At 39.4% G+C, this 12,734-nt stretch overlaps 1 protein-coding gene across 1 annotated transcript in view; it reads left to right on the top strand.

The window, feature by feature from the left end:
• LOC147123409 (sodium channel protein type 9 subunit alpha-like) overlaps positions 1–12,393 on the top strand; it is a gene marked incomplete at its 5' end in the record, with an annotated part of 190,436 nt that extends 178,043 nt beyond the window's left edge. Inside the window, 2 exon segments of the mRNA XM_085965975.1 lie at positions 748–1,018; positions 8,988–12,393. Of these exon segments, the coding sequence (XP_085822101.1) occupies positions 748–1,018; positions 8,988–9,994 (1,278 nt within the window).
• Positions 12,394–12,734: the final 341 nt, after the last annotated feature.

The raw sequence follows: 12,734 nt of genomic DNA, 5'->3' as shown, positions 1-12,734 counted from the left end.
GTCCCACGCGTGAGTACACGGTGCTTACTCAAGCGTTGGGACCCTAATTACTAGGCCATTAACAGACTTGCTTCCTTTGCTTGCCTGCCCTTTAATCAATTACACAGGATGTTTGGAATTGAAAGAGGTAGCATGGCCATTTAAACAACTAACAAATTAAACTCTCTTATTCATCAGGAATGAATTTACATGTGCATGCTCATACAGATAATCCAGCTAGGTTTATCTATTGGATAGGACACTAGAACTCCCCTACTCTTATGCGAGGTGGTGAGTAGGTAGGCAGAACCTTAGTTTCACGTCTCACCTGAAAGATGGCATTCTCTCAGTACAGCGTGGAATGTCAAGTGAGATTATGTGCTCAAGTCTTGAAGTGGGGTTTGAATCAACAACCATCTGACTCAGAGGCAAGAGTGCTACCACTGAGCCAAGGCTGACACTTAGTACAATGGATGCAAATCATCATCTTAATATAGGAAAACATACATTCAGTCACAAATAGTAATTACAGAAGGTACACTTATATTCTCATTTAGTTATATTTGCCTATACAATATAGAACAAAAAAATATGCAGTTTACTTTGTTTTACCATAGGCTTCATGTTGGTTGTGAGTTTTTTTTATGCACTTGATATTGTCAGTCAAATCTTAATTAGGTTGCAATTAATAGAGCCAAAAATTGTTTTAAATATGTAGCAGAGATTCATGTGATATTTTGTTACTAATTATTCATTTCTTTTCTCTAGAGTAAGATACTTTTCAAGTTCTACAAGCTAGTGAGCCATAAATGGTTTGAACCATTCACCATTGCTTTGATAACCATGAACGTGCTGGTGATGGCATGTGATCATTATGGGCAGACAAAATTATTCGCCTTAATTTTAAATTGGTTCAACCTAATATTTGCAGCTCTGTTTACAGTTGAAGCAATTTTAAAACTTTTGGGCCAACGACAATACTATTTCACTCAAGCCTGGAATATCTTTGATTTTCTAGTCGTCGTACTTTCCCTTGTAGGTAAGTCACATTTTACTATTGATCTTTCTTATTTGATAAAAATCACTTTTGGAGGAAGGTTGTTTAACGAAGGGAAGGAAAACCAAATTTTGCGGGGATCCTTTCCTAAAATGCTCAAGTACATTACCAGGTGGACCAACCAAGGAGCAACTTAGAAGAAATCCATAGAGATGTATATAGGCTGGATCTTCTTCCCCTCCACACCAATTATGCAAAGACCCATTTTAAAGTTACTTGTTCATGATTAACTTTTTAATTGATTAAAGCTTGTGTTTTTCTTAAAGAAGTGGCATTGTTCGTACTATATTTCTCCAACTTTATTTAGGAAAAAATATTGAATCTTGTCAGTTATTTACTAGATTCATTTTGTAACATACTAGTTTTACAATAACACTGAATGCACTTGTTTTGAAACCTTGCAATAAGTACTGCCATAATGTGTGTAGAGCATTCTGAAATATGCAAGGAGACATCTTCCTTTTATTTCAGTTACAGCTGATATTATTTTATCGGTGGCTTGAGCTGTCTGTAAATAATATCCCTTGTTTTTTTGTCATGTGGTCCTTGTTCAACCCACATACCAAAAACCACAAATAGACAGCCACCGATGTTTCCTTGAAAAAGTGTTATTTTAATTTTACATGATGAGAAAAGATGAGGGGTCGATTAATGTTTGTAAATCAAAGGCAAATTCATTTGGAGGAAAATAATCTAATCAATTAAGTATATTTCGAAAACATAAATGTGCATCACTACAAAGGTCAAATTGTAGGTGTAATTTTCTAATCATGTTATCAACAGGAGCATTACCCATTGGGAACACATATGGAAAATTTGGGCACATTGTGGGCATGATTTTCTGCCCATGTTTAAATGGTAGCAAATTCATGTGCAATACTGCCTGAATTTATCATATATGCTTCTGGAGGGCGGGGTTCTGCACTGGAAGCACAAAATTGGAAAATTACTCCTTGCGCCTCCAGTATAGAATTGCAAAATAGATCTTTTCCTTAATGTTGATAATTTTGTGAATTGCAATCACTTAACCTTTTCTGTACCTTATAAATGAACCTGTCCAATTATATTATAATCAGTGGTGGACCGTAGCTGGATGAAGTCTGATTGAGTCTAATCCACTAATATTGTTGCACTAAAATGCTTCCCATTTACTAAAGACCACATAATAGCAATAATAAATTGTAGATCAGATAAAAATTTCTGAGTATCATTCCAAACTCAAGCTACATTGCACCCATGCCTCAACTCCATGCAATCATTCCTGCTCTTCTTATTATAGCACTCACTAACAACTCTTGGCGAATAACAAGCAATTTGGCAGATACGGCTGCTTTAATTAATTAAATTCAACAGCTTAAGATGAACATGATCTCTTCAGTCACCATAGTCAATATGGAAAAGTAGGATCTTAATAAAGCAATCTCCAAGTCCAGGATGGTGAAGATCAGGTCAATCATCCTTCGCCCAATTTTTACTTGCCTAGGTTTTGCTCTAGGCCTGCAATGGAGAATGAGGAGGCTCCTGCTGCTTCCTGGTGCCAGCCTCATTCAGGATACTAATTTTATTTATTTGGGGGATGTCCTTACTGCCCCATATATTCTGTAGCATCACATCATCGGTACAATATCATTGCTGTCTGTCTGTAAAACCTAGAGCACAGCATACTTTGGCAGGCATACACTACCAGATGTAACCTTAAAGCTGTCCTGTCTGACCTTTTGCAGTCATTTAGGAGACTTTGTTGTGGGGCTATATTTTTTTTGTTTCTTTGCAGTGCATTTTTATTCTGGCATAGTTTATTTGGACTGGATCTTTAATTTGTTGTCTGTTTTTTCTTTGAATTTAACTTTTGCTCTCCTACCATTCAAGATACTTTGCCTGAGCTTGATGCATAGTGTGGGCACTTCCCTGGGAATTGCCCTTGCCTTTGGGGAGCTGGAGGATGAAGGTGATTTTTATAGTCAGGAGCAGTCAGGTGGACCTGTGCCTACCCAAGGAGTCACATCTATTAAACATGCCACCACTTACACTTCACCAGGAAGGCAATCACAGAACATTGCTGTCTCTTCCAAACCCTCTCTATGACTGGCACAGCTCCGCGCCTGGTAGCAAAAATCACAACTGCCTTGAACTTCTCTACCACTTGCTTTTTTCAGAGTGCCGCAGTTAACATCTCCAAGGTCAGCCAGTATTCTACAACAGTCTGTGTAGCACCCATATTTCAAGGTCGTTCAGCCCTAGATGTGAGGTCGGTGAAGCCCTACATCAAATTCCTGAGCAGACGATCCCCTAGCATGGAGAATTTAATAAGAGTGAGTCGTGAAAATGGGAGTCCAAGATCTCTATAGCACCAATTATGGTGTTCTTGAGAGAGCCCACCACTGCACTTAGGACCTTTGTTAAAGGGATTTCCCTGCAGGTGCCACTGAAGAGCCACATGCTTCAGGTGGAATTGAAGTTCTGTGATGCACCCAAAGATCACTGCAAGGATACAGTTAGTGGATTCATATTTTGCAGGGTACTTTGCACACTCTCAGAGGACTTAATAAATTGATGGTGCTCAGAAAGTAAGCTTTTAAAGGCGTCAATCCTAGAATTCAGCATAACAACAGAAAATGCTGGAAAAACTCAGCAGGCCAGGCAACATCCGTGGAGAGAAAATAGAGTCAACGTTTCAGGTCAAACCCTTTGTCAAGACTCGGGTTTGACCCGAAACGTTGACTCTATTTTCTCTCCACGGATGTTGCCTGGCCTGCTGAGTTTTTCCAGCATTTTCTGTTGTTATTTCGGATTTCCAGCATCTGCAGTATTTTTCTATCGTACTAGAATTCAGCATCCTGCTGCTCCTCCTCAATCATGCTTGGAAGATGTAGGAGGGGTTCTAAATGAATTTTTTGCATCTGTTTTCACTATGGAGAAGGACGATGTAGACATAGAAATAGGGCGGGGGGACTGTGATATGCTCGAACATATTAACATCGAGAGGGAGGAGGTATTGGCGGTTTTAGCTGGCCTAAAAATGGATAAATCCCCAGGCCCGGATGAAATGTATCCCAGGCTGCTGTGTGAGGCAAAGGAGGAGATTGCGGGGGCTCTAACACATATATTCAGGACCTCTCTGGCCACAGGGGTTGTGCCAGAGGACTGGAGAACCGCTAATGTAGTACCATTATTCAAGAAGGGTAGTAGGGAAAAACCGGGGAACTACAGGCCAGTGAGCCTAACATCAGTGGTAGGAAAATTATTGGAAAAAATCCTGAGGGACAAAATTTGTCTCCACTTGGAGAGGCAAGGATTAATCAGGGATAGTCAACATGGCTTTGTCAAGGGAAGATCATGTCTGACTAATTTGATTGAATTTTTTGAGGGGGTGACTAGGTGTGTGGATGAGGGTAACGCAGTGGATGTGGTATACATGGATTTCAGTAAGGCCTTCGATAAAGTCCCGCACAGGAGACTGGTCAAGAAGGTAAGAGCCCATGGAATCCAGGGTGCCTTGGCACATTGGATACAAAACTGGCTTAGTGGCAGAAGGCAGAGGGTGATGGTCGAAGGTTGTTTTTGTGACTGGAAGCCTGTGGCCAGTGGGGTACCACAAGGATCGGTGCTGGGTCCCTTGCTGTTTGTGGTCTACATTAATGACTTGGATATGAATGTAAAGGGTATGATCAGTAAGTTCGCGGATGATACAAAAATTGGTAGGGTGGTAAATAGCGAGGAGGGTAGCCTCAGTCTGCAGGACGATATAGATGGGTTGGTCAGATGGGCGGAACAGTGGCAAATGGAATTTAACCCGGAAAAGTGCGAGGTGATGCACTTTGGGGGGACTAACAAGGCAAAGGAATACACAATGAATGGAAAGACCCTAGGCAAGACGGAGGGTCAGAGGGATCTGGGTGTGCAAGTACACAGATCCCTGAAGGCGGCGGAACAGGTGGATAAGGTGGTAAAAAAGGCATATGGGATACTTGCCTTCATTAGCCGAGGCATTGAATATAAGAGCAAGGAGGTTATGATGGAGCTGTATAAAACACTGGTTAGGCCACAGCTGGAATATTGTGTGCAGTTCTGGTCGCCACACTACAGGAAGGATGTGATCGCGTTAGAGAGGGTGCAGAGGAGGTTCACCAGGATGTTACCAGGGCTGGAGCGCTTCAGCTATGAAGAGAGACTGGGCAGGTTGGGTTTGTTTTCCTTGGAGCTGAGGAGGCTGAGGGGGGACATGATTGAGGTGTACAAAATTATGAGGGGCATAGATAGGATGGATGCTGAGGAGCTTTTTCCCTTAGTAGAGGGGTCAATAACTAGGGGGCATAGATTCAAGGTAAAGGGCGGGACGTTTAGAGGGGATTTGAGAAAGAACTTTTTCACCCAGAGGGTGGTTGGAGTCTGGAACTCACTGCCTGAAAGGGTTGTGGAGGCAGAAACCCTCACAACATTTAAGAAGCATTTGGATGTGCACTTGAAATGCCATAGCATACAAGGCTACGGGCCAAATGCTGGAATATGGGATTAGATTAGACAGGGCTTGATGGCCGGCGCGGACACGATGGGCCGAAGGGCCTCTATCCGTGCTGTATTACTCTATGACTCTATGACTCTATGCTGGGCCTTTCACTCAGTGCTGCCCATTCTAACTCTACTCCTTTCCCCAGAGTGGATATTCCAGGGTTGTTGCTTGTAGCAGGTGGAGTAAGTGATGCAGTATGGTGGGTAGTGGATGTGCCCTTTCTCTCTGGCCTATTTTCTGCTGTTCCTCAGACAGCCTTACATAAACAGCATCAATTTATAATCTGCAATACACTCCTTGGAATGCATTTCAGTAGCCAACAATATGATATAGTGGTGCTAGTTAAGTTGCCTATTGGCTGAATGTGTAAGTGAATGACTAATTCCTAACAGGAAGAGAAAGATGAAAGAATGGGTACTGGCCTACAGATTCAAGTTCATCACATGACTATTGTTTACTACTTTAATACTCAGAATTAATTATTTTGATCCCACTGCCCCTCCTAGTTTGGTATTATCTGCAAGTTTAACCAATTTGCATTGAGTTGAAGAACTCAAGTCATTGATGGAAATTAGAAACAATAGTGGTTCCAACAATTGCCTCTGGCGCACCTTAGTCAGTACTTCTCTCCACCCAAACATGACCCTTCGAAACAGTATCCATTGGTTGCTACACTGTTTTTCAAGGAGGAGCAAGGGAGTTCTCCCCAGTGTCCTGGCCAACATTTATCTCTCAACGAACATCACTAAAACACATTATCTGGTCATTATCTTATTGCTGTTTGTGGGACCTTGCTGTGCATAAATTGGCTGCTATGTTTCCTACATTACAATAGTGACTACACTTCAAAAGTATTTAATTGACTGTAAAGTGTTTTGGGACATCCTGAGAAGATAAAAATTCATTATAAAAATGCAAGCCTTTCCTAAGCCAGTATCTTTTCTATACCCAGGTATTGCCCTGAATTCCCACAGCTTTGATCTTAATTAGTAATCTTTCATGTGTAATTGTATCAAATACATTTTGAATGTCTAAGTACACTGTAGGTTTTACCACCATTGGCTTGGGTTGTCACTTCCCAAAGGAATTAGGGACTTTTGTCAGCTAGAATGTTCCCCATCTAATATCATGTTGCCTGCTGTTTGCTCAGCTGTTGTAGTACAGATAATTCTCAGGTTTCCTCCTGACTATCAATTCCATTATTTTACATGGAATTGAAGATTAATGGGTCTGTAGTTGCCTGTGCCTAGTTTGTCACCCTTTTTTAAATATGGGCAGCACATCAGCCTATTTACAATGTACCCAGTGTCCATTGACTTCCTCATCTCCCTTGTAATGACTGTCAGTACCTCACAATCTCCTTACTAGTCTCTCTCAACAAGCTGGGATAAATACCATCTAATCCTAAAGATTTATTTGTTTTGAGCCCGTTCGGCTTAAAGTCTTGAATTATGACTTGATACTCTTTTTTCTGTTATAATATTCTTGTATGGATGTTTTGTGGACCAAAGTTCAAATACTCCCCATCAACCAATAACAATTTATTCCTGCTTTTGTCCAATCCTCTTAAAGCTACAAAAATATTTCTGCAGCTCTTTTTTTAAGTGTCAGTGTAATGGCAGACTGCAGTTAAGCAGCAGAGTCTTGCAGAAACGAAATTCTGTAAATTAATGAAACGTGTTCTTCAAAGAAAACTTTCAAATTTAAATATAATTCTGTTCAATCCGCCCATCACTAATTTGTAGAATTTATATTATTTTCCCCAAGTCAAAAGCCACTGCACTATAAGTCCTGCCTAATAAAGAAAGTTTGCTTTGATGTTTTAATACAGATAAGATGAAAACTTTGATAGAGCTGACTATATCTGTAATAAAAGGAAATTAACAGTGAATATGTTTGACTCTCACCAAATATTCCCTGCGTGGTTAGTGTAAAGTCAATTGTTATTAATATATATGACATTTTAAGATAAAACTATGCTTACGATGACCACAGATGGATATGGTCGATATGTAGAATAGCTACATTTAACATTGTTTACACAATGTCTTAGCACTTACCCCATTATTATCTCTTTACAAAAGAAAACATTTAGGGGAGTAATGAAGTTCTCATTCTTCTGTGGAATTTGGAGTTGACTCCAGTGTGAATACTGTTTAAAAGCCTTTATCACACATCACATTATTGCGCTATTATTAATTGTATCCAATATAAACAGTATAAATGCGTGAGGACATTTCATAATTCAATGTAGTCCTTATTATATGTATATTCCTTTATGTCTGCGTATTCGCAAATGAGTTTGGTATCATGTTAAACTGTAGCTGGAATGAATTGGGTGCAATTACAAATGCAGAGTCGTGCCTGGGAGTTATGTTAGTTAAAGGTAAAGAAATGTGAGGAGTCGCCTGTTGAAGAACGTTTCGTGTTGTCTAGTGGAGCGACACTTTACAGAAAGTATGACATATACCGTAAAACTAACGATGATTTAATTAATGGTGCCCTTAAAAAGCGTTGTTCAATTGTACTTCGCAACAAAAGCCTGCAGACAAGACTTTCTTCGTTCTAGTTTTACTTATCAATGTTCAACATTTCAAATATTGATAGGTAAATCCCGAAGGCACATTCAGCTGGTCTTGAACTGGTTCAAATTCGGCTGATTTAGAGTCTAATCAACTCTAAACCTTGTGCACGTTTAAGAAATGTAGAGTCATGTCGGAACTGATAGCTTTCGCTAAACTTTTTAAAAAATATACGATTTGCTGTGTTAGACAGTTGGCGAATTTGCATCCAATGTTTCTCTAATAGTCCCAAAATAACTAAGAACAAATTACATCTGAACTAAAAACAGAAAATGCTGGAAATACTCATCAGGTCAGGCAGCATCTGTGGAGAGAGAAACAGAGTTAACGTTTCAGGTCGATGACCCTTCGTCAGAACTGGAAAAAGTTGGAGAAGTAACAGATTTTAAGCAGGTGCAGGGGCAGGGAAAGGGGGGAGGGAAGGAAAGAACAAAAGGGGAAGGTCTGGGATAGGATGGAAGGCTGGAGAGATTAAATGACAAAAGTTATGATAGTACAAGGCAAAAGGAGATGGCGATTTTAGGCAGGTGCAGAGGCAGGGATAATTTGCGTGTGTCACTCTTCAGCGAGTTACTTTTAAAATGATAGCAAAATACTGCAGATGTTGGAGATCCGAAATAACAACAGAAAATGCTGGAAAAACTCAGCAGGTCAGGCAACATCCGTGGAGAGAAATTTGAGTTGACGTTTCGGGTTTGACCCTTCTTCAAAAACTTTTAAAATGATCTGGATTGGTTTGTTTTCATGGCGTCCGCTCGAATCTAATGCGGATTGATAGGGTATTTCAAGAGTGTGTTTAAGATCAAGGTACGTGGTCATTTGGAATTTAACCACTCCTTCCCCCTCTTCATTCCTTCAGGAATTTTGTTGGATTCATCCGCATCCAAAAAGCAAGGCGTTTCACCAACTATTTTACGAGTATTCCGAATTGTAAGACTTGCACGATTGTTGAGGCTGGTAAGGTCTTTAAAAGGAATTCGAAAACTGCTCTTTACGTTGGTAATATCTATCCCAGCTCTTTTCAACATTGGACTGCTCTTGGGTCTCGTAATGTTTATTTATTCAATATTGGGAATGAGTTTGTTCCAGGATCTACCTAGAGAATCACCAATAAATGACATGGTAAATTTCGAAACTTTTGGAAACAGTATGATGCTTCTGTTTAGACTGACAACAGCCGCCGCGTGGAATGAGATTCTTCACGTGATGATTAATTCTCCTGTGCAACGTCAGTTTGTATCAGTCACGTACATGACATCCTACATATTAGTCGCGAATATCGTGATAATCAATATGTACGTGGCTGTCATTTTAGAAAACTTCCACGAAGCCCAAGAACAAGAACTTGCTGGAGTAACTGATGAAGACGTCGACATGTTTTATGAGGTCTGGAGTAATTATGATGTGAAGGCTACACAATTTATCACCTATGAACAGCTACCTGATTTCTTAAATGAACTGAAATCTCCTTTACGAATACCAAAGCCTAACGCGGTGAAACTTGCGGCTCTCAATCTACCATTAATCGACGGCAACATGTTGCATTGCCTGGACATCCTCGAAGCGCTTAGTGCATGTATCGTTGGGAAAGTAACCGAGTCAGGGCCCCTGAAAAAGCTAACTGGTGAAATTTATAAAATGTCAATGAAAAAATTCCCAATTCGTAGCACCATGGAAACGATCACAACTACGCTAATGATACGAAAAGAGTTCAAGGCCGCCTTGACCATCCAGAAAGCATTTCGGAGGTGGCAAGTGCGTCAATACCATAAAATAGCCAAAGTGAAACTTGAAAGATCTTACAGCTCCTTAAGAAAATCGCTACGAAGTCTACGTTCCATCAGACCTAACTCCCCTTTAACATGACCTTCACATGTTGTTAGTAGAAACGTTTACAGTGGTAAACTGAAACCCTTCACTTTATATGGGTGTCTTTGGTGATTAAAAAAAAGAACCTTTGAGAGGGTTACATTGGTTACCGTTACATTTGGTAATCCAACGTGTTTACATTCCATTTGTGTAATTGTTATGCATGAATTTGACTTTATAACCTAAAAACCCCGTTTATTTGGGAAAGTACATCTATGACAATGGAACTGAATTATGAAATGACGCTGAAGGAGATGCAATATCAACAGAATGAAAGATCGATCGTGTACTGCTGTGACTTGGGATAGAATGTGTCCGGGAGATGTCAACAGATTCCGGACAATAAATATGTATAGTTTAAATGGATGTCAGAGCCATAACCGAACTATGTGTTTGCAGTGTATAAAACACAATGATGGCACAATGCGCTTGGTATGGCGCAGTCAGGTTTGCTTGTACTTTAAGAACGTGATATATCTATTTGTCAATTAAACATTTATTCGGTGGCCTTTTATAGTAATAATGTTAGCGTCACATCATAACGGAAAATATCCTGCAGGTAGTTAGAATGCTTGACCTTTGTCAATGATCTTGAATGGTAAAGCACTTATCGCAGTTCAAGTGCCTCCTGCACCATTTTTTCACGTAACTAGATTTCCCTAGTTGGCATTTCACAGACGATTCCAAATTGAACCTCAAGTTCGAGTTTTTGAAAATGTTAGTTTACATCAGATTTGTGTCACAACAACGGATTTAGAGATGTGCGGTCATTTTTGTAATGTTAGGATGATTTCTGATAGGAGCTTTTTTTGCAAATAAGAGATATATAGAATGCGTACCTGAGTGGTAAAAAAACATTACGTCCGTGACAAGTTCTGTAGCTGCAATAATGTCATCCCCTTTGTATTTATTTGTGTGAAGCATTATTGTTTTTTTCTACCTAACCCCCTCCCCATCAAAAAAGTTTGTTAAAAAGTAAACCCTTCGGTGATTGTTGCAGATGGTGATAATTGCATGGGTTTATAGTGACTGGAAATGTTAGGCTCTCCTTTCATAACGTGGTATTTACGTGCGATGTGGAAGTTGTATTCCGAGATTCTATTCATTTCCCCATGAAAACGGAGAACCAGTGGCTTTGCCTAGTGTACACCAAAGGGCTACTGTTGCATATGATCAAGACCATTGTTTTACAGTGACTGAAGGTCGAGTTCTGTTTTCATTACATAGAATTCCTCGAATTTTCCAATGATTGTCAGTGTAAGCCAAACCCGGTGGCCTTGGTTTTATGTGATTACACTGGGATCTGTCAACAAATGCATCAAGCCGATCATTTGTGTTGAAATTAGAGCTGTTTTTAATCTATCCACGTTATCTTTGATGAGTCTGTTCTGGGTTGCTTGCCTTCAATCTGATTGGTCTATTACGTAATCGGTTTCGCTTTTCTGCTATCTTATTGGTCTGTTAGCTGAAGCCAACAATGAAGCTCTGATTCTGTGATCTAATTTGTCCATTCGCTGGCTTCTTCGCTAGAGTAATAATTGTTGTTTTAAATATCTCTGCTAAAAAGAATGGTTTTTAAAGACCGAGGCCAATACATGTATTCGGGGTAAAGACAAACAGCAGCTTGTATTTATACAGCGTCTTTAAGGTAGTAAAACGTCCCAAGGCGCTTCACAGGAGCGATTATCAAAACATTTGATGTGACTAGTTCTTTGTGGCACTGTAAGTATATGACATTGCAGTTGAGATGTAAACAGAATGAGACCAAAAAATAATTTATATTTATACCTAGGAACCAATGCCTAGGATCATAATTGTTTAAAAAATCAAAAGCTGTTTAGAAACTATATCCAGTTTTCTGTTAACGGCTAGGTAACGGCCTATCAGCTCATTTGGGAATTAATATTCGTAGCTACTTTCTACCAAATCTTATTTGTGCTTTGGGAAATGTAGTTATTATATTTCCGCTGTCAGACTTAGAAATTGTAGTATTAAAATCAATTAATGTCTCCGAAGTAGATTTAATGATTGTATCCATCCATCGTGGAAAAATGAATAAATCTCGGAATGCAACCTCCAAATCGCATGTTAAATATTTAATTTAATAAGTAAATCAACACAGGCACTAAATAAAGTTAAGCTGTGTTACGTGATTGTTAACATATTTTGAATATGAGATATTTTAGATACAGTAGCAGAAATTCACTTTTGTTGGGCTTCCGGTCATTTTTCTACCTTATTTTTTTTCTTATCTACCTTATTTATTGACAGTGGCTATATGGTCAGGAAAACTGTGTAACTGATGAAACTGTACCCTTGCCTTTCTCTTGTAATACACCTGTGTATTCTGCTATTGCATGAATGAATTCATTGTAATAAATATTCACCGAACCTAACTCTGCCAGTCACGCGTCAGTTAGTACAATTATGTTTCTCTGTTTTCTGTTTTAAATAGAAGAATCCTTAAGATTGTTTCTAAACGTACGTCGCAGGAAGAGTAAAGTGATTCTCTCGATGCGCACTAAACACCAAAACTTTTTATATAATCTGATGACATTCAGTAATATGTTTTCAATAACTTAAACAAAGTTTTATGTACAAACATGTTGGCTCTTTGGGGATCTTAATCCCGAAGACAACAAATTCAATAAAATTTGGATGATAGACTAAAGAATCTGGAGTGTCGAATCAGTTCGGATATTATTGGGTATTCATGTGCGAGTTCGTGTGATTGTTA

The sequence above is a fragment of the Somniosus microcephalus genome, chromosome 2, assembly GCF_052327205.1.
Source record: "Somniosus microcephalus isolate GS21.2 chromosome 2, FLI_Smic_1.0, whole genome shotgun sequence".
NCBI lineage: Eukaryota > Metazoa > Chordata > Chondrichthyes > Squaliformes > Somniosidae > Somniosus > Somniosus microcephalus.
Note: the sequence above shows the minus strand (reverse complement) of the source record. Positions and strands in the feature narration are given on the sequence as shown.